Below are 26,485 nucleotides of genomic sequence, written 5' to 3'. Positions count from 1 at the left end.
CTGAAAAATACTTTATTTGTAATCAAATAAAGTGCGTGCTAAAATTGTCACTGAAAACTATATTTATACAATTTTGATAGTAATTATTTATAATTACGACGAAATTAACTAGAAAATGCAAATTTACTATAACATTTTGATATGTGAAATATTCAAGTAAATTTAAATAAATTTTTAATTGTAATTTAATTTAATTTGGGCGTTCCGAAACTCGCCCACACATCCCGCGTAAATTGACATTACAGTCAATTATACTTAGATACATATAATAAAATAATGTATTACGAAACGAACGTTAGAAAAATGTTGTGATTAAATTATCAATTATTATACGAAATAAAGTTACATTGTTTGTTTAATTTTTTTTATTTACCCTCGTACGATAACCTTATCTATAGGAAATTCTTCTCAAGAAATACTTATAAATGATGTAACAAGAGTGTTACAACGTAACCCTGTATTGCAGTGCATAAAAACAAAAAGCTCAGCAATCAGCGTCACTAAGCTTCGTTCAACGCGTTTTACGTCAGCAAGGGTCGCTAGGGAATCCGCGAGGTTTCATTTGTCGAGTAAAATAACTCTTATTCCTATAGTACTAAGATCGGCGTAGTGTCTAGGGTTGGGGTGATGAAGGGTGGATCGATGGTCTGAGGTGGCTGGAGAGAGACTCCCTCTAGCGGCTCGTATGTGAGATACTCAGTGTGCGGGGACCTCCGCCGTGGCTGACCGCGTGTGTCAACTTTACCCCTAAGTATCTATCGACGATTTGACGACAGGTCAGTGGATATTTTTATACGTTAATCAGTATGCAATTGAACTGAAAACTTAATAACATATTATAGAAATATATACTTATTTAAATATTAGTTATTTTAAATTGTCCCAAGCATTAAAAATTAAAGATAAATATTGTTTCATGATTTACATAATTAACTTTTTCTATTACTCTCCAGTCTTCATACAAACATAATAAATATAATTTATTTTCATACAAAACGTATTTATTTATGTATATTAGTTATCATAACAAAGTATTAAAGATAAAATGTGAAGACAAAATATTTTGGTAATTAACTTTAATCACTGTTTACTATTACTCGTTTGTGTATTTTTTATTCATTCATGTCGACTGTGTTTTGTTTTACCCATTCGTTATCTTACGTGTTATAAGTTTGTCAGATATTTTAATTTACATACTATTCGGAATTATATAATTATAGGTACTTATTATAACAATTTTTGAATTTCTAATAGAAAATTAAATTAATATTTATTATAAATACGTAAACTATCGTATTGGATAAGTTTCACTTTAATTTTTATGTATAAAAATGTATGTATATTCAATTCTTATGCTTAAAAAATGCATTTTATGGCTTAAAATGTAGAGTCACTCTATCGACTATCCCTCTTTTGTCTTTATCTTTCTTGAACAGAAAGTGAAGAATGAATGTAAGACTCAAAACCTTTTAGTATTTATGAACACTTGCCATTTTGTTATGGACTTGGGAGATGAATACTACATTAAATAACTTATTCGAAGTCATTAAAAACATGTTGCTGCACACATTGTTTCCATTGACATTATAGTTATCTTTTGTTCGGTTTTCTTTCGCCTAAAATATTTTAATGCACTTTATATACTAGTATACAGTATATATATGCGTTATATTTATACAGCATATAATTATCTATCATTATACAAGCTTCTCTTTAACCTGACCTGTTAATACGCATGAGTTAAATCTCTTCAGCTGAATTTTAAAAAAGTCAGTCAACATGATATTGAGCACCAAAACAGTAAACTAAATTAAATACGATTCAATGTGGTTTGAAAATGGCTGGCTTAATAAAAAAAACACAAGTTTTTTTTAATTTTAAATTTAGATTATTTACTTATCTAAATTAAACGAAGTAAAAATGTTTTTCTCGGGGTTTAATGGCCTGAATAGTTTAACACGTTCCAAGGCTATTTCTTGGAGATAGGAAGAACGGCTTGTTGAATGTAATGCAGAATGAAGTCTCATTCACTCAAGGTGACCGCAGAGATGCACTAGTACATTAACTGGACTGGTTTTCTTCTCGACAGTTACACAAACATTAAACTGGTCTAAATAAAATGCACTGGAAACTTGCAGTGAATGCTATTCTCATACAATTAAGTATGACGCACTGCGCACATATTTTAAATTCTTTTTCGGGTACGTATTTTATGAATAAACTTTAAGTTCGACGAGTAGTTAGCCGACTTCTTTTTACTGGCTTATACTTATTATAAGCCAGTAAAAAAAAGTCAGCTTGCTATTGCCGTAACATAGCATATATACTATGTAAGGCTTAGTACAAGCTCGTCTGGGTAGGTATCACCTACTCATCACATATTTTACCGCGAAACAGCAATACCCGCTTTTGTTGTGTTAGTTCTCAAGTTTGGTGGCGCATTGATGTCGCTATTAATAGTTTATCTTTTTTACGGCGCCAATCGCTGTGGGCGATGATAACCTCTTACTTTACGTGGTGCATTTTGTTTATAAAATATATCTTGCAGGGTCTCCGTGTATCCCAATCCTTATGCCTGGTAACGCCCTATCTAACATTTTCCGAGAGTTAAGTTCAAATCTGAACACGACAATACTAATTATTTCTGTTTGGCGGTAGAATATCTGCTGAGTGTGTGGGTCCTGCCCATACGGACTTGAGCAAAGCCGTACCACCAAGAACATTGAGCTTAGTTAATATATATTTTTTTGCCATATTACAGGGCAGGCTTAAATCCAATACTTCTATGCTAAAGCTGAAATCGGATAGACATCTGTTATTACATTTTTGCGTGACTCGTTTTACATATTATTGTCTGCTTTCCCTTCTAAACCAGGGTCTATAGCAATCGAATAAATTCCTTCTCTATTTATATTTTGTCTTTACTTTATATACATACAACATATATGTATATAGTATTTACTATACGGGCTTCTTCTGAGGAACGGTACGGTTAGCTATATTTTACTGTAAACTAATAAGCTAGTTAGTTAGGCCTCTGCATTCGCACAGGCGCTCTTGAATCGTAATGCTAAGGATAAATAATGTATATTATTATTTAAGTTTCATTATAGGGTTATAGCTGACAAAGAAACATACCAAAATCGTTCTAGTAATTTATGCGTGGTATAAAAATACTATGAATAAAAGAAATTGTAATAATAATAAATTAAATAAATATATACCTAAGTAAAATGTCAACTCAATAGAATAAGAGAAAGTGATTCCAATTCAGCTTTCAAAATATGAATAGAGTAATTTTGACTACTAACAAGCAAATTTTCTAACAATAACTATATTATATAAATGATAATAAACTCTCTTTCTTATATTAAAAGCACGTTGATTTTGCGTCAAATGACTGAAGTAATTCTTACGTTTACAATGTTAACATTTTTCAGAGACACAAAAAAATAATAAAATTTGTCACATATTACGAAATTCTGACGAAAGGCATTAAGCGTTTTCGTTATTTCATTCCATTGTCTTTCAATAGGCTTTATACTTCGAAATATTGTTATACCTACGTTGCTCTTATAACGGGTTCACACGGGTCGATATTTGTGTATTCATTCACTGCTCTATTGCAATTTTAAACGACTGAAATTTATATCATTAAATTGAAAAATTGTTTGTCCTCTTTCTTTTAGTTATAATTTTTTTATTTCATAAATTTTCAATATGCAACAAATGCTGTTCGACTATACCGATCGATTAATCGATAATCGACAAAAGTAAACCTCCGGGTTAACCGATAAAAAATAAGCGAAATTAGAAAATAACAGGAAATGCGCTCAAATACTTTTATTAAAAATATGTAAACGGTAGTATTTATTTGCAGAAAAAGCTTAAAATGTATTTTATTATTAACATCGATAAAACTAATATTACATGCTATTTTCACATCTCTAAAATCATTAATTGATGCAATAATAACAATAAATTTTATATAACTATACCAAATTTGTCAATAAAAAAACTTGTGTATATCTCATAAAAATTGTGTATATCTGTAATCTGAAAACACTTATTAATCTATAATCATAATTTTATCTGTAATCGCAAGCAATTTTAATAGCATTAAAATCGCAACTGGTGTTGTTAGCCCACATACAAACCAAAAAACGGAGAAAACTGACAAACTTAGACTAATGGATTTATTAGTTTCACATCAATACCCCATGCAACTTTTTGTATATTCTACAAATAGTTAATCTAGAATGCAATGGACTACTGCGAATTCTAAAATTGCGATCTTATCTGCAAACTATTTTTATTTAGTGGTAAATTGCTGTACAACAATATTATTATTTAATATACCACAATAAAACAAATAAATCGTTGCTATTTTAGTCGTTCAATCGTATTATAGTAATATGTACATTAGTTACCATGGAAACAACAAAATAAATAATATGAATACCATAGTTTATATTAATAGCGTAAGCCGATTTTTGTCCCAATTAATATGGGAAGATACAGCTATCTAGCATATAATAAATCGGTTATGGTCTCATTTTGACAAGCTCCAGCCGTAGATGTGCAAAAAACTAAAGAGGATTATTGATTACAATTTATTAAGTTGTGACGATTTAACAAAATGAATTTTAGAGAGCAGAAAAATACTGAAGAAAAAATTCATTAAATTAAGATTCTTCAGCGAAATTAAAGTAAATTGTTTTGAACAAATTCCTATTTTAACTGAACTAATGTGTACTATTTGATATTAAAAAATATATATTTAAAAGGGGTTTCATCATTTTGGCGCCAAATGAACATAAGTGACATGCAGTTTACAATTAAATGAAATTACAACAAAACCTGTCATAGGTTTCTAAATTCCTAAAAATGCTTTGGAATAAACGCGAAATATCGCGGGAGACCCACTAGTATTAATAAAATATATGAAAATTCTTATTTCTTTTCCGTAAAGTAGGTACAAGATTTTTACAGACGACCTTTTGTAATAACTGTAGCGATATATTACATTTTATTATAATAATGAAATACCGTCTCATGTGCGTATTTACATTCTATTATATATGAGTGTTGACATTTTATATATTACAAAGTGATTGCGTTTTTGTTTACCCTTCCTCCACTAGTAATTAACCGACGGTCAATATATATGTTAATTAACGAGCGGCCTTAGTTCGAGGTAACATTCACGTGGAACAATATCAACCTTTCAATCAATCAACATAACTATTTGTGTTAGAAGAAATATCGTATTACCTTCTTTACCTTTTGGCCCTTTATGGTCAAATTATATGTAGGTACATTTAGCGCAGCACGCAATTTCTCCTCTTTCTAAAGTTATATAAAAGGCTTCTGATGATAGCATTTAGTGAAGATCTTCAATGGTAACCTATTATTAAATTAATATATTGGAGTTATTAGATATATTTTTTTCTATGCTCATTAATCCAATACGGCTACACAGATTTAGATGATTAAAACTTAATCCTATAAGATTTGCTTTGACGTTCAGAACATTGGAAAAAAAATATTATTAAACTGTCCCCGATGTTTCCATTTCACAGCTTTCGTTTTATTTCTTTATGACGTTACAAGCGATTAACGTTAACTCTCGCTTCTGACGTCGCCCACTTCCTGATAACTCCAGATCAAATTATTGTTTAACACATAGTACTAATTCTTATCATAAATTATTTAATAACTTACAAATTTATATCGTCTGCAAATAAAAATTGCCGTTCTCTTGGATTACACATTTCCAAAAGACGTGAAGCGTTCTGGGAGATATGACTTGTTTGTTTAAGGTTGAAAAGTTTTTAAGATATACTAATCCTATTGATTATATACGTAATTTTAACAGAAGTACCCAAATAAACCAAATTCCATATGATTATAGGTCAGTATGAGTAGTTTTAATAAACATATGGGAAGAAACGTTGCGCCTTCAGCAAGATGAATTAGCGCAGTAGTTGCAGACCGATCGATCTTTCTGCTTGTTTTCTAAGTAATTTTCTTAATTAAAAACTGCAATATCGTTTTATGTTTTCGCTATAATAAGTGCAGAATGTTCTTGCCAAAAAAACTTAGCTAATAAGCTAACTGAAGTTGCTATAACACGGACAAATAGCTTTCTTACCCTCGTCACTAAAATGGAAATATAAAGTTTAAAAACAAATTAACCGAAAAAAACTGACTCCAATGCTCGCAGAAAATGCACTTAAATGTACAAAAAGTTCAGAGCTGTTTTCTTGAAGGTTTTATGTGCATTGTTTGATGTCTTGCCAGACATTGCTACATTTACCACTTATCTAAATAATATGCGGCTAACTGTGAAGTTGGTTAGTTATTCGGAAGCTATCATCGTTATTATTCAATAATATAAATGTCAACCATGATTAAAAAAATTACAGCTTGTAAAGTCCCACTATTGTAGCCGAGACCTCCTCTCCATTTTGGTAAGAAGATTTGGAGCTTATTCCACATAGCTGCTACATTGTGGATTGGTAACTTTTTTTTCCGACAAATGCAGATGTTCTAACGACGTTTTCTCTCACCGCCAAGCACGAGATGCATTAATTATTATTAATGACATGAAAGTTCAATGCTGGTTGTTCTAGTTTGAATCCGTAATATTCTCTTGAAGTTGACATATTCTTCTAATACAAAATAATTAATACGAGGAGTTGGAGGAGTTACTTATTATTTTATCCATTATTAAAACATTAATAACATTATTTGGTGCATTACTTGCCAATGCACAACCTTTTGTGCCTAAAGTTACACTAGCTAACCATTCAAACTGATCTCAGCCATGCAAAATATTATTGTTTAACGGTAAATTAATTGATATATGGGTGGTACCACCCAGACGGACCTGCAAAAAAACTCTCTCTACTATCAATTTTACCCTACCTACGCTCGCTGCAGACAATTTTATTACTCACACAGATAATAGCTTTAGCCTGAGTAATATTCTAATGGATATACCGACATAAGCCATAAGCCGCCAGTCTCGGTCGTTATCGGAAGCATTTGATAATAATCGTTAAATCTAGAACGATACATAAAAAGTTACTGATTTGTCCATAAAGTCTGTATTATAATAGCAATATGCTGGCAATATCACGGAAAATGCAAGATAAAAAAATAGCAAGAATAGATCACGAAGTTTATAACACTTAACTGCTACAACGAGGTTAGCTAAGCTCGGACTTCGAGATGACCGGCTATGGAATGTCTTAACGTTCACATTCTGACCTTCAATGCCATGTTAATATCAACAATAACTGTTTATTAAGCTACAAATATGACTGTATAAATATTCAATATACCAAAACGGCCTTACTAATAAATGTTTGTTGATGTTCCCTCTCTTTATAATTATTGGAAATAAGTACTTAGATAAGGTATTGTTTAACTTATCACACCTTATACCTAAATTTGTAGGTAAAGCTTTTGGTTTTTGTTTAAAGGTAACTTAATGAAGTCAATTAAATAATTAACTGTTTAATATCAACAATAATAAATACAGAATAATTACTGGAGTTACTTGTATTATTAAACGAACATCAAACAAATTGTTGATTTAATTTATCTAAATTAAGTGTTATGTGATATTTGAACAGTTTAAAGATATTAGATATATTGTCATATGGGAAATTATATACCTACTTCGTGAATTTATGCGTAATTCCGTTAATGTTTTGTGTTTAAATATACGTAACTAATCAACCTCAAATGGGTATCAAAAAGAAGCATGACCGATCAAATGGATAATACTTTATTGTCTAACCAGAACCCATTCGGTTGTGAACTTTACTCGACAAGGACGAGACGCGCTCGGAATAGAAATTGCCTGCTTATAGATGGGCAGATATTTTTTAAAATTATTTCAAAAATAAAAGAATGCATTCACGATACTGTATGTATATCAGTAACTTTATGTTTTATAAGTGATGTTGTAATAGTGAGTACGCAAAGTTCGATTTTAGTTTGCCGACATTTGTTGAACAATCGAAACTTTGAAAATTTATTCAGTAATTTTTTATCTTTGCGTAATATGTGGCAAAATCTAATGACATTTATAAATAATATAATATTTCAGTTGAATTATTCATTTACCCTAGTTATTCTTATCTTATTTATTTAACACTATTTACTTAAATATCCATATAATAATAATATTTATAAGTGTAATCATTACAGTCAACTTTAATCCTATAAGTCAAGATTAGTCATAATTATCCTACATAAACCTACCGTTATATTAACGGAACGAAGTAAATCTAAAATATTAAATTTATATATCGATAATAAATAGTTTAAAAATATTTTATTTCTCAGTCATATTATATATATAATGACTATGCAGTAGTACATTATTCTGACGTCACTTTTGAGAGAATATTTACATTCTAATACTTTCACAGCTTTTAAATGTCATCATATGAAATGTATTAACCGTGATAAACTAAACGTATCATAATCATGTAGTTATAAACGCCGGGTAACATATTTGTATTTTATTTGTTAACTTGATATAGATATAGTTAAGAAAATAAAATTAAAAACCTTTACTTAAAAATAAAGAGGTAGGTACTTAATTCTTACTACAATAGTAGCATAGATGATGATGTACTAATAAAAAAGTTTATAAAATATTTTTTTATTGCAGCCAGTTATATAAAGTTACTACCTAGAGCTAGGCATAAACATTATTCAGCATGAAACTTATGAGACGAACATGTATTTGAAAACACTCAAACGACTCAGTCAGACTAGAGACGAACCCGAGGTGCGTTGATAGTCATGTTGTGGCGAAATACTGGTAAATTTTAGTATAGACAACAACCATGAACACATTACAGTTTTTTTTTAATTAACTTGTAAGGCTCAGTAGAAAAAGTTATACAAATTATTTTAGATTTAGAAAAGGTGTAAGTAACACTGTAAAAAAATGCCATTGCGATTTGAGAAGCAGGATCTATTACAATAATTTGATCGATGTAATGATAGTAGTAGGCAAGAGAGAAGGGCAATGTCTCGACCTAATAGGGGTGTAGCGACTTCACAGCAATAATTGTCAACGGGCGCCGCTCGGTATAGCCATAGTTAATGTCATTAAGCTTAACGATGTTGCGTCGTATTCAAATCTGTCATTTTAATTACTGGTTTGTATACAATTTGAATATAAATCATTTCGTTATAAACACGGGATAAAAAATACATCTAAAAGGTTTTTGTATTCACAAATTAAATGTTAGATTTCTTGTTCGTTTGCTTTTCTACAATTAACAAAACAAGTATTTAGGATAGGTTAGGAAAGTAAATTTAATGCGTTGAAAACGTCTAAAATAATGGCTACCAACTCAAATTTCCTTTTTCTGTATTAGTACCATATACATTAGAGCTCTCAGAAATATTATACATTCCTTAAATCGCTAATGCGCCACTAACCTTGGAAACTAAGATGTTTAAGTCTGTTTTGCCTGTAGTTACACTGGCTCACTCGCCCTCTAAAAAGGACCACAAAAATACTAGTTATTGCTTTTTGGTAGTAGAATATCTAATGCGTTGGTGGTACTTACCTACCCAGATGGAAAAACCCCTACCACCACGAAATAACTAGTAGATATACCATTAGTATATTCCTCGTAAATATTCAAACATTTTGTTTTACATTTTTCAAATAGATTCAACATAAATATGTATGTACATACGTTTATCAACTTTATTTTTTACATTTGCATACTAATTGTTTGCTGAAAGGCATTATATTTTTTTATAATTACAGATATAATGAAAGAATACCCTAGATTAATCGTAAATAAAAACGCATTAATAAATAAATAAAAGTAATAAAAAATCAAATGCTTTTTGAACTGAGTCACATTTTCAATTCTCCTTTTAAATTTTTATTACTTTAAAGTTATCTGCGTTTGTATAAAGCCATATATCTCAATTTAATTTCTTAGCGCAAGAATATAAACCCTATAAGAGAGTGCTAAAATCCTTTGTTAGTATCTTAACTATAAAACTGGAAGGACTGAGTTTACGAGGATGAAAAGAGGTTTTAAGGAAAAGGATAAAAGTTTATTTCTTAAAAAAATCCTTGTTTAGTTTATCTTTGCATTTGCTATTTCTCTGAACATGGCGTCGATTTAAAAGATATATATAAAATGTTTTCCTAAAAAAAGTGTTTATTATTGACAAAATGACTGCAACATATTATAAAGTAATTTTGATAACTACTTATTTATGATTTAAACTTATATTTTATAATATTATACGTTCCAAATATGTATTATGTTACGTAGATATATTGTACATCATATTAAACAAAGAACAAAAAACTACTACGTATATCGTCAGACGTGCAGACAGCATCGTTTTAACTTAGTATTGCATGCCCCGACGATGTCCTCAATTTTATACCTACCAACTATATAACTATGTTAACAGATAATCATTCTTGTAATATAACCTTTATTATTTTAGCAATAGAGACGAAAATACCAATTCATTTTGGAAGTTGCGTGTTCGTCCTGTCACTGTGTCTGTGTACAATACAATCGAGACCAGAATAGTATACTATCATAACACTTGATGTATTGCAATTGTTATCATACATATATTTTATTACTTTTATTATGATAAAGTGCCCTATATAAAAGTTTTATTTAATGTCAACGGACAATTAATGATATTACATTTATGGGAAAAATAATTAGTGAATACTTTTTGGTAAAATATATACCTACAAATAATTGTACCGTTGTTGCCAATATCTAAAATTAATTAACGATATTATTCCCGCGACTGGTTATTGTTACATGGTTTTAAATTAATTGGTGTAGGTACAATTTTTATAGCGATAATTTAAGTAGAACGATACTCTTTCTACTTAAATTATTTGACGTCGTTAATTCATTTTAAGTTATTTTATCTTTCCAAATTTAGTAATTACGACAAAAGAATTAGTTTTTTTTTTAAAAAAACTTCTTAATATTTTTTATTTTCAAATTAATAAATGTAAGGTGTATCAATTCGAATTATTTACTAATAATACTTATCTTTTTCAAAGAAAATTTTATGATAAGTCTGAATTATCCTGGTAAATTTTATAAAAATGTATGTAATTTATTTAATGACGGAGGTAAAAAGTCTAGGCGTGCCGTAATGAATAGAGTTAGCGATGAAAATTTCATTTTCATTGCACGAACGAAACATTTCCGCCGGAGGGCGCCTACAAGTTGAAAGGGTGAGGTGGTGAAAAAAAATCATGCACCTAAGCACTTGAAATAAAAAAAGAGGGCTTCAAACTTTTGTAAAAATGGGGTACGTATACCCTTCTTTCAGAATCGTGTTTAATCTGCGTTTTCTATCATACATAGTCGTATAGTTAGCGAGGTAAGGTATATTAAACACTGCAACGTTTTCGACGAAGCAGGTTGAAATTTTAGTTTAACCATCGTCTGATCACGTGATTTACATAATATAAACATATATAATTTGCCATAATATAAATAAAATTAGCATAGCAGGCTGAAAGTCACTACAATTCTAAAGAGATTTTTTTATAATACAGTGCAATTAAGATATAGCCGGCAGGATAAATCCTACGTTAAAATATTTTGAATTCATTTAGTTTCACTCAAATTAAAATGCTTAATTCTAATTTATAAAACTTATGTTGTCAACCCTGATGCTAGTCTGAACATTTTACGCTGTATTATAAATTTGAAAATTCGCCGCATAGCTGTTAAAATATCTACGTAGCATGAAGCCTGCTCACATGTATGTAGGTATGGACTTTTAGGGGTTGTTACTAGAGTACACCGTGTTCTTGTAGAGGAAGGAACAAAACTGCATATACATGTTATATATGGATAACATTTTACATACATTACATTTGTGGTTCATACTGTTATTAAAAATGTTCTGATTGATTCCAGAAATAAACATAAAGAATATCAAATTATGCTTGGTCTATTCGTATTTGAAAGACGTTTTTCAATTCCATCCTGTACGAATAGTAATCAAGTAAGACATTTTTTGACTTATTCTGTATATTATATTCATTTAAAAATATAACTGATTATTAAGAAAGTTGTGATCAATTCCATTATATGGTATAAGTTTTGTTCATATCTAAAAAGGAAAGTATTTCTCAAGGCGTAATTTTACATAAGACATTGTACAAATGAAAAGCTAAAGTCCAATCACTAACAGAGTAAATATTTTTACATTTATTTATATACATATACTAGCGATTACCCGCCCGCTTCAGGGATTGAATAAAAAAGGGGGAAGGATCAACGGAATTCAAAAAATTAATAGTCGTAGTCTAATATCAGTACGTTCAGCAGTTTTCACGTGATTGGGGCACAGATAAATAAAAACATTATTGATATATATAACCTAACATAAATTCTAACAATAAAAACATATTATGTATTTTTTATTGTCATGTATAGAATATGGTGTTTTTCGTGCTTTTTATATAATACGAGTACAATGTGGTTTGAATTGGATGGTGAAATCAGTTCCCCAATCATTCTAATCATCAGTATACTTTATTGATCTGTGAATATTTTTTTTCTGATAAAGTTCAATACAGACTTACGTAACATATCACAATCCATTATACCAATTTATTCACGTAATAAATATCCTATCCTTAGTACAAGTGTATATTAATCGGAAGACAGAACACTCGAGAAGACATCCGGTCCGTAATTCATTGTGTTGAGTGACGCGACCCTCGAAAATTGCTTGTTTTAAAACCCTCGCTTGTCTATGACCTAATTTCCTATACCTAATTTCAACAAAAGTTTGTAGCATGTCCAAAACGTCATATGAACTATTCAGTAACACTTTGGCATAGTGTGTAATTTTCAAAGTTTTCAGTTCGTTGAAATTCATATAATTTGTACAGTAAAGTAGTTTTTAGTGTTATTAAATTATACATTAATAAGTATATTTGGATTATATACTTATTAATGTATAATAAGAATTAACTTGTATTTTTGTTTTTAAACATTACCTTGGCTATTATTGACCATTACTTTTTATGGTACAAAATGTTTATTTAAAAATAAAGAGATCAAATGTGACAAAAATAACTACGTTTAGGGGGCGTAGTGGGTATTGAGGATTATCAAATACTTCCTTTGACCAGCATGTTTCGACTTTTCGCAAAATTAATATACAGTAACGCATACGATGAATGGTTTATTTATATCTACTTAAAAAATATACGTATACTTAACTCTTGCTTCGCTTTTCTTTGACTTATTCTTGTTACTAATGCATAAGAGAAAATTAAAGCGGATTTATCTTTATCCAATTATACATCATTTTAGAATTAAATGGTTCTGAACGAAAAATGAATTTGTCAAAAACAGATCCACAGGAAACACATAGTTATACTGTATGGGTATATTTGTCTATCGCATACTGACATCTGACATAAAGTGTTTTAAGGTTGAAGTGAAATTTAAAACAAAATCTCATCAACTCGACCCCTGGGCGATATTGGAAACGCATTTAAAATTAATCCGCATCAATGCTCCGAGTGATTCGATGGAACGACCTCCATCTCCATATTTTATTCAGTTCTTATTAAATATTAAGTTCATACATAACGGAAAATAGGATAAATTAATGTATAATAATAATAATAATAAAAAACATTTCAAGATATTATACTTTTTATAAAATCCGCGCAATTAAAATTAGCTAAAATTAGTTTCTCCGATACTAATATATATTAGTATGTAGTATGAATATATTCTCTATTTTAACCACGCCTTTATCGCTAGCAAAATGAGTAAAGAAACAAAAGTTTTTTTTAATAACATCAAATCAATTATGCCACAATATTTTCTAGCAATATTAAAATCTTGTACCGAATGTACAAGGAATTCAGTAACAAAAGTTCAGTTCAAATAACAAAAAGTAAATATATAACTAACATACATTTTGATGCATTGGACGATGCTTATCATCTCTAACCGAGAAAAAAAAATCTTGCAAAGATTAGTTATTTATAGAAACCAACCTCCGAAGTGGTCGTTCGTCAACTTGAACCGTTCGATTTAAAATACTTAGCGACGCCTTGATTCAAAACTTAAAAAAAAAACACCCTGAATTATTTCCGCATATCATCAACGACTTCATTTAAACTTTACTATTGATTTAAATATCATTCAATATTATTTTATAAAGATAAATATTGAAGTTAATATATTATATTAATTAATATAATACAGAATAGATTTTCTAGTGTTTAATTGGTTCCATATTCAAAACGACTCTTATATAAATGACCCAATACGCGTAAGTCAGTGTAAATAATAAACCTATTTCGTATAACTCATTACAAAGTTGAGAGCCGTGGTTATGAGTTTAGACAATTTAAATTTGATTTCACAACACAATTTTGCTACAGGCCAATTGCACGTGACAACGTTAATATTTTGTCATATAGGGACGTAACGTGACGTTTCAGGGTATTTAATAGTACTACTACTTAACGCCAATCAAACTTAGAATCGGTCTGATTTCAATAGGAATTTTCAGTTGCTAATTTTTTAGTCATATGGTCAGTTACCCCTTCTTGTGCATACTATCCCTCACATAATCCATTGCATCCCATTTTTAAAGCCATTCATTCATTCATTCATAAATAGCACTCATCTAGTAATATACAATTTATTCTTCCGTATTACATGTCAAAACCATGTAAGCTTTTATCTCACGGAATTTATTTTAAACTTCCTCCTACGTACTACCTTATATTCAACATGATTTCATATTCTATCCATTCTCATCACTTCCCATCGCATCACACGTCCTTCTTTACGTTCTTATCTCGGCAGAATTCGCTTTTCATTTATCTCAATATCACGTCACTCCCTTTTATGAAGCCAGGTCTGACAGTTTTATACTTTCTTCAGTTCAAAGTCTTGATCAGTTTCATATCGTTATTTAGCTTATAAGTATTGAATAATTTCATCATCGTTCTGTATAAATGAATGGAGGCACCGAATTTCAAACTGATAAAGTTGCACAATTTACTATCGGAGAAAAAATTAAAAGACCGCCGAAATCTCAATGCAATTGTTCAGTTTTAGTCGTGCTGATTTGTCAATATTTTGTAGTAGGTAGGCTAACATACCAACATTTATCTGAACTACACATGCATAGTCCAATTTTACTGTAGCCACCTCCTTAATTTTTTTTGTTTAATCGTCCATTTCGAATACGAAGAGATAACGTTTGAACCTTCTGAGATTACTACATAATATCACGTTCATATGCCTTGTCAAGCTCAACGAATAATATATTCAGATTTCAATACAGTTAAGTCCTTAACATTAAATTTTCTTTCAAAAATAAAATAGTAAAACACAATAGTAACATAATTCGAACACAAAAATCCTAACCGAAGTCTTAGATATGCAAAAGTTATAATCGCTACATCGACCCCAATAAATAGCCGCATCTATATACATACATATAATTTATTTCTCATAGAGCCTTCGAAACTTCCACAAAACTAACACGCCCTAACGAGGTCTCGTTAGTTGACGTTGACTAATGAGTTGAACTGGAAACCAATAACCATGTAAATTTAAAATTATATCAATACATCATTCGCTCAAGATGGCTGAGGCAAAATTAGCAGCTATGTTATTATCACCACGATACCGACACGCTGACTCAGCGCCTTTTCAAATACGGTACGCTTTATATTTCTTTCTATGTGGACTTCAGTCTAAATTAAAAATGTTTCATGAATAGTATTTTACATTGAACAAATTACGTAATCTTAATAAAACAAGGATTTTTTCCCTGTTATTTAAAAGAAAATTATGAAAAACGGTAATAAATCTATCAGATATCGGTAAAAATCTCATGATGTCTCAAGATTTTTTTTATGCGATTATTTACACATAAATATATCAATCATCTGGGCAAAAGACGAGGTGTAATACTTTTTATAATAGTTGCACTATTACTCCAAGGTCAGAATATTTCAGCTACAAATGGCACCAAGACATAATAAATTAGTTTACGAGACGAATATTTGCATCGTTTGTTTGCTTCAGCTTTTAACTATTTACCTGATATGAGACGGGTCCAGTGTGTCAACACATATGGCGTACAATGATAGTCTTCAGTCATTCTGGTCTCTTGACATGATCACGACTTTTTTCACGGGGCTCAATAAGAGCAGGAACGTCGATGGTGGTAAGAGCCCTCAACCTAAACATAATATACATCTCAACTCCATTCTAAACCGTTAATAAAATAATTTTGAACTTCCTAACGGCATAGTTGATTGTTTTATAAGCAATAATAATGGGCAACCATTTCTTTCCATATTTAAAAGATACGTCTATTTTTCTTTCTCTGAATTAGAATTTCATTCCATTCCTGAATCTTCGAAAACAATTCCCTTCTTCTGATCATAGATAAAGCACGTCAGTTAACAGTTCCATTTAAGTAAAAAACAACATTACGCTATGGCTTATATAACATACATAGTCTTAGTGTATTGGACGAGGGCTCTTGACACACATAGCATACATGACCCGAAAATGACTGAATGAGTACCATTGAATACATAACTCTTAAAAAAATATTTGATATTAATACTATGATATATACTTTTATATAAACAAATGAGAACGTTTAAAAAGCAAAACAAAAAAAAAATCTTGTCTTTCTTCATGGAAAAGTGAGATAAAGACCAGTAAATCCATTAAATAATACCTCAAAAATCTCACTGCTGAACAAAATCCTCTTGAGTGGGTGAATAGATTTTTCTAGCATTCTACTCGAATGCAGATTGTCGAATAGTGGATACACTACACTACTATATAGCAGATACCTATTCATCCGACACTTGCGGGCTTCCTCGATATATATTCCTACACCGAGGAGCCGGAAATTAATTACAGGTACATATTAAAAAATTGTGGTGTTAATCAGCTCTGTGTTCCCTTGCACGAGTTTGATCTTACAATCTTAGACTTAAATTCACATGTTCTAGCAACTCTCGCCTTGACTTGTAAAATGTGATCGCATACATTTTAGAAACTACTATGAGAATTTACCTAAACATGATTGATACACGAAGGAACTTTAGGCATAAAATAATTTATGTATTAAAGTAAACATTAAAATAATGATTGAATAAGTCCTTTCAAGCAGTCCTAATGATATTTCCACGATAACACCCATATCTAGTAGTTAATAAAAGCAACATAAAGGTATCCCTTAGCATCGTATCTTTAGTTATAGCTATGGTTATGTCCGCACACGTAACCGATAGCTTATTTACTGTCGAAGGCTTTCATAATATTACAATAGCTGAGGAAAACGAATACACATAATCCCAACGGGATGTAACAGGATCGGGCAATTTGCCAATGTGCGTAGGCTTCGCTGAATGTCCTCCATCCTGCGAAGGACAAGCCAAGGTCGAACCGGGACGTAAATAAAAAGGTGCTTGGAAAGAAATGTTTATCTATCTAGGGCTTTGTTTTATTCTTAGTTTATCACAGTAAAATACACTTTTAAAACGTTTTGATGTAAACGTTGGACGGAAAGATTTTTTTCAAATTAGTGATAATTTCTTTACATTTTACATTTTTCTTTGTAGCCAGTAACTTCATGCATTATTAAAAAATTAACAAAAAGAATAAATGATTACATCAATAACAACAAACAAATAAATTCACGGTCAGAATTAATTAGGTATAATATTGACCTAATTGCTTAGCAAAGAATAGCATAAATTAAATTTGTTTCCTTTGTTTCAGGGCTAGGCCATCCGTGCAATTCACGCAAGCTGCAAAAAAAACCACAATCAATCCTAAGCTCTGGTTCATTCATACGAGTAACGCACTAGTTTGGTGTAACTCGGTATGCGCTAACGTACAGAACGCTTTGTGTCATGACAGTGACACAAGAACGTCCACCGCCCAGTACACTGCGCATCAGGCGAACGATAACCGACCTCTTCCATTCATTGTGCCAAGATTCGATTTCATCGGCGCTCTCACTCCGCCAGTAGTCGCACGTGCGCCGCAGCACGCAGCGAGACTGCAATTCGCGAGAGGGAGTGAAAATCTTACAATGCAATTCAAGTAGCATAAATGGAATACAGGCTGGTAGTTCACTAAATAAATTCAAATTCTAAATTTGAAATTTATAAGTAAGTCCATTTTGATAGATCCACGGTGACGTGAACTGTTATTCATTAAAATAAACAAATCGTAAGAGTGATAACAGTTTTGTAACAGTGCACTATCGAGGACTGAATAGTGAGAAATAAATAGTGTAAAATGACATCGCGGTCCAAAGAAAAGGTAGCAGCAGCTTTTCGGAAGCTGTTTCGCTCTCCAGAGAAGCTTGACAACGAAGTAGCCGGTCCGAGTGGGTCGCCGGCCAGGCGCGGCCTATTTCGTCGACATAGGTAAAAACTAATATTTTATTAATACTTGTATAAATTACAACATAGTATATATTAAAATGTATACCGCCGTTAAATGTTTCTTAATATGTTTAATAGGAGATTATAATTAACTTATCAATAGCCCAAAGTAGGTAACTTTACATTTATCGTCTAATGAATTATGTATTCATAAATATTTATTTAGGTCAAAATCAAATAAAACAAGCAGTAGCGGCTTTAGGCATAGTAATTTAATACTTATTCTCTTAAGTTTATTTTGTTAATACTCTAGAAAAAACGATCTTATGTTTGCAACATTTGCGAACCATCTTGATGGCATGTGGCAATATGATTGTAGTATAAAAGAAAACAGTAAAAAACCTAACCATCACCATTACTTCATATATTATATAAAACAAATCTGAACTGAACTGAATTGTTTAGATTTTATGGATATATACATTATATATTATAGATTATTAAGACGAACATTATATCGGACTTTATTAAAAAAAAAATACAAAATTAATCAAAACCTCCTTTGCAAATAATTTCTTCATGACAACGATTATTTATTAAGGATATAAAATTATATTAAACGACAGTTTAAAAACTTTAAATAAGATTAAATACGCTTGGGATTGCTTATATATTTAAATAGTACCTCTACGAGTTCTACATGCACTATAAGAAAAAAGAACAAAACTTTCAGCCACACACAGATATTCATTGCACGTACATTCTCTGTACAAAGTACATGCATATGTAATCCGCATTCTTTTCGTTTTTTTTTATTGCAACACATTTCTTGACTCAACGATACATTTCTAAAATCACTTAATATTGAAATATTCAACTTAATAAGACACTAGTACCAACGGCTAAAATCTTGTCACAGTCTTGAAAAGCACTCCATCTAATCGCATAAAATTTCCATATTAAAGACTACATAAATAAGTGTATAATTTTAGTGATTATAAGTCAATTCATTTCAATTTAAAAAAATCTTTAATTGACATTCGTAGAACATACTTTTAAATGTTTTAACACAATACAAAAAAATCTGGGTACAAATTGCTGATATAATTAAAGCGTTTCATTACATTCCACCTCGAAAACCCAGTTCTTTTTTTATGATAATAATTTAAATTGTAATTTTCTTTTATAAAAGCTTATTTTTTGTTAAAACATTTATTTGACGTAACTCGCTAATGACACTTTCAAATTGAAGTGTCGATAGAGCCAGTCCGCTCGCCCACACACGTTGTTCGATACATAATACTTACATTATATACGTTATACATGTACTGTATGAGAAAATACCTCTTATCAATAATTTCATAACTAGAAATGTACTTTTTTAGCAGAGTCATTTTGAATGCATTCGTTTGTAAGTTAAGTATCAAATAGACGTAGAGAAAGTAAAAAAAATAATGAAGCTGATAAACAAAAGAAAATTATACACATAAATTCCAGTTGATGCTGACTTCATTATAGATCAATCCAATTAATTTCACTCATGCTTAATTGTTAGTTTATTGTAATTAAATAAAACGAAATCATGGTTCATAAAATGAAATAAAGAAGGACGTTTTTTTCTGTTCTGTTTATTTTCTTCAATGTTCGTTTCGGAGACAGTAATGAATCAAGCATAAATATGTTATACTTCTAAGATTTCTCAAAATTTTCGTTATTTATTATTTTATTCGTAGATTTTAAAATAATTCCAGGATATTAATCGAGACTAAAATATAACCAATCAATTTAACGATTAGATCATTACACTCTTTGCTACTTATACAACAAGCAAGCAAGTTTCTAAACAAAGATTGCTAACCATATACGGACTTTTCCTGTTTATAACATCGAGTGTAACTAAAGCATGACTGATTATGTTTGGTCAAGTTTAGGTTTCTTAGTTCCTTAATTCATATACCTAACTGAATTGACATATAATTACAGAAAATACTCTACTAAGATTATTTATCTTTTACTAATGCAGACGATAGTTAAATTATAATTTATTAGTTGTCACCCTTCGTTGCTGGCATTTTAGAGGTTGGTTGTCAAATATTAGGCACAAAAAAGTATACCCTATCCCTACTAAATCATCAAATTTGGTTCAGTGGTTTGGGGCGACAGAGCAATAGACAGACAGACAGAGTTACTTTCACTTTTATATCATTAGTATTAGAATAGATAAAAGCAACACGAACTACGCATATTAATCTTTCATTAATATGTGGATTTTTTTTTGTAAAATATTGTCTATGATTCTATCTCTAGCATTGTCATTTTGCACCTGCAATATGTTCCCACCCTTTACGATAGACTACACAAAGTAGTTTGTTATATAAATATAATATACAAAGTCAAATAGATATATGAGTAAGTAAAAAATCTTTAGTAAATAAATTGACAGATTAAATATAAATAATCAATAAAAGCGCCTATTTATCAAATAAATGAATTTCCTTTGAAATATTACCTTTAGCTAGTATAATTTTGTATATTACCATAACAATAATAATAAGCAAAACGTAAATTTCGTTTCGTTTTAAAGGTAGTTTTAATAAACATCAGTTATTGTGATGATTAATTTATTTGTTTATTGATGATCCAACGGCGTTATTGCAATTTATAATATTAGAGACAAAAGATAAAGAGAAAATACTTCTGATTTAGCTGGCAATTTATGACTAACCATAACATATTGATACTTTTATTTTAATGTTGCTTCTTTGATTTTAACTCCCACGATTTTAATAAAAATGCGGTCTATGTTGCTTTATAGTACATCAATTTTGTTTGTTGGGTAATAATATTGTATAAATAATTAGTAAAAGTATAATATGGTGTATACATGTTAAATAAAGAAATACATTAAATCTCCAAATATGTATTTACCCTAATAAATAGTTTCTTTCAAGCGACAGAAACAAAAATAATATTGACTCATAATATTGATCCCGAAAAAAAAAACGACGTTTTTTATTACATTCATTTGTATTTAGTAGTGGTTAAAATTTAATAAGATTCTACGCAAATAAATAATTGTATCTCTTTGGCTTATGATTTGATGATAATAAATAATTACGTTGAAAACCTCAGAAAAAATAAACATTTGGTATAAACATTTCTACGTAACTTTAACAATTTAAAATCTTATAAATTGACAAAAAACTTAACTGAACTAAAAAATAATTGCGTTCATATCTACTTATTATTTATCAATGACTGACTGCTTGTAGACCCAAACACCTTTTCAGTAATTCTTATTTTACTTTAAATATCGATACAAACAACAAAAGCCTTCCATTACATTACAAAACATATACATACACAATTATACAGTGTCAAGGAAGCGCAAATAACAGCTCCGTCTTAGTTTTCGAAACTGTAGGAGACAAAGACTTTGTTTACTAAAGACGTATGAGGCCGCCTATAACTGTGATATGTGTGACAGACAACACCGCGTCATTCGAACGCGGAAAAGAACTTTATAGTCTCACATACATAGATACATACGTAGAAACAAATCAATGGCTTTTGAGATGAGAGAATGTCAAATACATTCCGTTCTTTTGTATATACCTACTTAATACGTTCATAATTTTAGCCAATATTGTAAACTAAAACATAGTTGTGTTCTTGAATGATTGATATATGATGAAACAATCTACGTTAATATTAAACGTTTTATATTTTTCTTTGTTTGTTTCGTATGCGTTTCCTAAATCATTTATCCGACTGAGTTGAGACTGTACAATTTTTCTCGATTTGTTGCGTGAAAATTTCGGGCATAGTACCATTAAACAACAAATGGGGCCCAATTCTTAAAGGATTATTTATTACCTTCTTTTTTATATATATAGTATGGTAAATTTGTAAACAATAAATAAAAACACAATTCTAGTATATATATCAATTTTTAGTAAGTAATTCTTTTAAGTTGATACATGGCGCACCTACATTTTTTACTATTCCAATGGTTATAGCATGTTAAATTATATTAAGTCATCAAATATAACATAATAATATACATTATATATTTTGGAGGGCGGGTCGTTCGTAGCTTTTTTTAAAAGCTTAGATAGATTAGCATAGATAGGACACAATTATCGTAAGCGAAGATCGAGGGACCAATTTGGGCCACCGTTTCGTTTTTATGTGATTAAAATATATCCACCAATCGGCATTGAACCAGCGTCTTGCAATATTTCCATACGGCTCACACTATTCTACTAAAATAGCAAAATTGATGACTAAAAAAAGTTAAGTATAATATTATTATAACTCAAGAAAAAAAAAATAACGTAACCCGTTACAAGAATTTTTACTCAACGTATTCTAAACGGTTTACATCGATAATGTCACAGAGAAAGCTGTCTGTCGCATAATATTATGTTGCGATACACTATCAGTATGGCTATTAGTGGAGCGACAAGCCGGCTGCAATGACTCCCAGTTTAAAGACTTGTAGGTACATATTTAGTTAATACCTACCTGTAAACTAGTAAACGCCATTAGACCCACAAGTATATACTTTTGTTTTGACACTTTGTGATGATTGATGATTATACCGTTTACTTTTTTCGAGTAAATAATGCTTTCGCATTTTAAATGTGTCGAAGGTTAACAATAACGCTTAATTTATTTACATGTTAATCTTTAGTGTAGAAATGAAACTACGAATGAAATTGAAATCTCACATCAGTACATAATATTGTTTTTATGTAATAATCGATCCAAAGCATTCTTCACAAACATTACAATACATTGCAATTGATAGAACACTCTTATGTTGTATAATAAATACATATTGTTCTATGTTACGTGACTCGATGTAAATTTTCATTGAGTATTGATTTATAACATTAAGGAAAATATTCGATACTATAGACAAGATTGCTAAATCTATTACGTAAAGTTAAGAAATACGTAAAAATAGAACTCACTTGAAGTATCTAGAGATTTGATTAGATCTTAAAATAAAGTTTTTTATTTTATTATCTAGTAATACGCAGTCAATTTAATTTAAATTAATTGGAATAATTTACAGGGACGGAGTAAGTCCAGCTGAATCAGCTGCGAGCTTACCATCGAGCCCTACAGCATCCACACTCTCAAAGAAAAAAGCTGGAGGCGCCAATGACGTACGAGAGAGGGCAGCTGCTGTGCGAACACGCAGACTTATGAAGGAACTTAAAGAAATACAGCGGTCACAAGATCACAGACCAAACCCGATATTTACAGTAAGTAAATTAAAATACATAATTAATGTTGTATTGAAGATTAATTTTCCTTTTTTATAAGTTCTACCTACTTTTGTTTATAAACTGAGATATTTATTGTATATTAATTTAATATTGAATGCAATAACAGAAATTTAAAATATTATAATGTTAGGTATTAAACATAAAAGATACAAAAATACTCTTAGATTAATAAAAAAACCTTTTAATTATATAAACAGGTGGAACTAGTTAATGACAATTTGTTCGAGTGGCACGTCCGGCTGCACCAGATTGATCCCGAGAGCGATTTGGCGTCCGATCTGCGGGAACTAAACATACCTAACATACTGCTGCATTTGATATTCCCCGAAAATTTCCCCTTTGCACCACCTTTTATGCGGGTCATTGAACCACGAATAGAAAAAGGATTTGTAATGGAAGGTATTTTTTTATTTATGTAACTATCATCTATTCACAGCCATTAAATATATGTTATGTATAATATACAGATGCCATTTTCTAAACTTTATTATAAAAACATAGTTAGATATAACTAAATGCTAAAAATTTATTAAAGTTGTAAAAGTTTTGTTTTGTTAAAATTAAGACAAAAACTGAAACTAAGAAAATTGTCTGAATGAATATCCAAGGGTACTCATAAAAACTTTGATACGATATATTATGTATCTATAAATATAATGATGATATTTTTAAAGTAAAAAGGTTTTTTTGTTACATATTTAAAGGTGGAGCGATTTGCATGGAATTGCTGACACCACGTGGTTGGGCATCTGCGTATACTGTAGAAGCAGTCGTAATGCAATTCGCCGCATCCGTTGTCAAGGGTCAAGGCCGGGTGGCGCGCGCGCCTCTACGATCATCGCGCGAGTTTTCCCGCAGGCGCGCGGAGGAGGCCTTCCGCTCGCTCGTCAAGACACACGACAAATATGGCTGGGTCACACCGGCACTTTCAGATGGTTGAACGTTGACAAGGTATTGAATTATTATAATGGTAATATTCGATAGTTCTATAATTTTTGTTGAAAAATATCAAAATAAATATATCCTATACAATAGTATACATGTATAAAAATTTTTATACATTAGTTAATTAAAATGATTAATCCATTACTACATTCAAATTAAGAATGTAGAACTGTTTGTTTGAGTATTACGCAAAAGATACTGAGCAATTTTGATGAAACTTTTTTGATGAAACGTTTAAAAATTGAATGAAAACTACGTAAACGTATTTAAACGGTGGGAGACCACCGTTTTAAGGCACGATTAAAATGAATAGGTATATATCTACAACATTTGAATTTCAATCTTTCTTTTCAGGTTATGACTATCAGCTATAATGCAGAATGGATCTCTACTAGATAATAATTAAATGGATTAATAATTGTAACAATTTTAGTTATAAATATGATAAACTCCTTTGTATAAATACTAATTTTATTACTATTACTTGGTACAAAGAAAAATATCTTGTGTACTTAGTTTTACATTCAAGACATGGTGGGAATGAAGGTAGCGTTAAGCGTTTTAAAAACCGAAATTGAAAGGATTTCACTTTAATAGATGATTAATGTATGTAATCTGTAAATATTATGTGCCAAAAACCTACACTACACATGTGCTAAAAGTACTAAAATCATAAGTGTCACTTTTTCAAAATTTTCGATACCGCCTTCTAATTCCATTAATGTGCTTTTTTCATTGACACGGTAGGTTTCGTGTTTGGCATCGCAATTTTTAAATTTCTTTTTACCCTATGTAGTACAATTGTGTACTTTTGACAATCTTTATAAAGTTTCAAAATTTTAATTAAAATGTGTCCGTCCCAATGTCACTTAGTTCTTATCTAAATTAAAAGAAATTTGACAAAAAATATTTGTAGATGTGGTATGTATGTAGAAGTTTTAAATTTGTTTAAAAACTTGAAAACCTTAAAAATGTGTGAATTCTATACATACCACATGGTATTTTAATAATAATTATATTAAGCCGCAAATTTATTCGATGCTCAAAATAGTAGGCTCTTGAAATGTGTAGCATTTTAAAAAATTGTAAGCTTGTTGTGGCAACTTTGTAAGTGTTTATAAGATTTTATTAACTAAAATCTAAATTGATGTTGTGGAATTTAGTATACCAAAGATGTTTATTTTTATGTAAAACAATTCAGTGCAAGCTGTGTACAGAATTACAGATAGCTGACTAGCTAAGATTATATGTACAATGTTATGAGTGTAATAAATTTCTTGCTCAATTCCAAAAATGGTCTTTGCTTTTTATGCTTCCTCCTTATTAATCTATGTATACTAATTATTCTTTACGCTATAAATTGACATTTTATTTGTGTAGAAGATATGTACTAATAAAGAAATATACAATAATAGCAACAAATAAAAACCGACTCATATTGACAAATAGGACACACAAATTACTTTTAGCAGATAGAATAGGACACCAAAAATCAAAAGAATAATTGCAATTTAAAAAATGATCAAATCATATAAGTTGTATTAGTATATATGAGATTTTAACAATTTTACTACTTCTAAATAAATATAGATTAGTTATGAATATAAATGTTTTTGATTTAGACATAGGTATATAAGATTTTATTATTACATCATTGGAAGGATTAGCATTTTCAAATGCAACAGCTCTCAGTTCTGCAGCGTCTAAATATATCCACAATTCGAGCTTCTTGAAAATGTTGGTATCTCTTATCCCAATTGCAGTCTTCAGTTCG

At 30.1% G+C, this 26,485-nt stretch overlaps 1 protein-coding gene across 1 annotated transcript; it reads left to right on the top strand.

The window, feature by feature from the left end:
• Positions 1-709: 709 nt before the first annotated feature.
• Positions 710-25,977, top strand: LOC125076995 (ubiquitin-conjugating enzyme E2Q-like protein CG4502). The gene is made up of 6 exons (XM_047688763.1): positions 710-776; positions 17,853-18,508; positions 23,550-23,742; positions 23,964-24,165; positions 24,471-24,717; positions 25,066-25,977. Exons 2-5 carry the CDS (start codon positions 18,378-18,380, stop codon positions 24,704-24,706), a joined length of 762 nt encoding a protein of 253 aa, XP_047544719.1. The 5' UTR covers positions 710-776; positions 17,853-18,377; the 3' UTR covers positions 24,707-24,717; positions 25,066-25,977.
• Positions 25,978-26,485: the final 508 nt, after the last annotated feature.

The sequence above is a fragment of the Vanessa atalanta genome, chromosome 3 (assembly GCF_905147765.1).
Source record: "Vanessa atalanta chromosome 3, ilVanAtal1.2, whole genome shotgun sequence".
Taxonomy (NCBI): Eukaryota; Metazoa; Arthropoda; class Insecta; order Lepidoptera; family Nymphalidae; genus Vanessa; species Vanessa atalanta.
This window is presented reverse-complemented; position numbering and strand designations above follow the sequence as displayed.

What these genes read in the sequence shown, in the direction of transcription:
- LOC125076995 (XM_047688763.1), top strand. Translation starts at nt 18,378, where the DNA reads ATGACATCGCGGTCCAAAGAAAAGGTAGCAGCAGCTTTTCGGAAGCTG. An exon ending in GGCCTATTTCGTCGACATAG is followed by an intron (nt 18,509 to 23,549) that starts GTAAAAACTAAT and finishes AATAATTTACAG; the next exon opens with GGACGGAGTAAGTCCAGCTG. An exon ending in GACCAAACCCGATATTTACA is followed by an intron (nt 23,743 to 23,963) that starts GTAAGTAAATTA and finishes TTATATAAACAG; the next exon opens with GTGGAACTAGTTAATGACAA.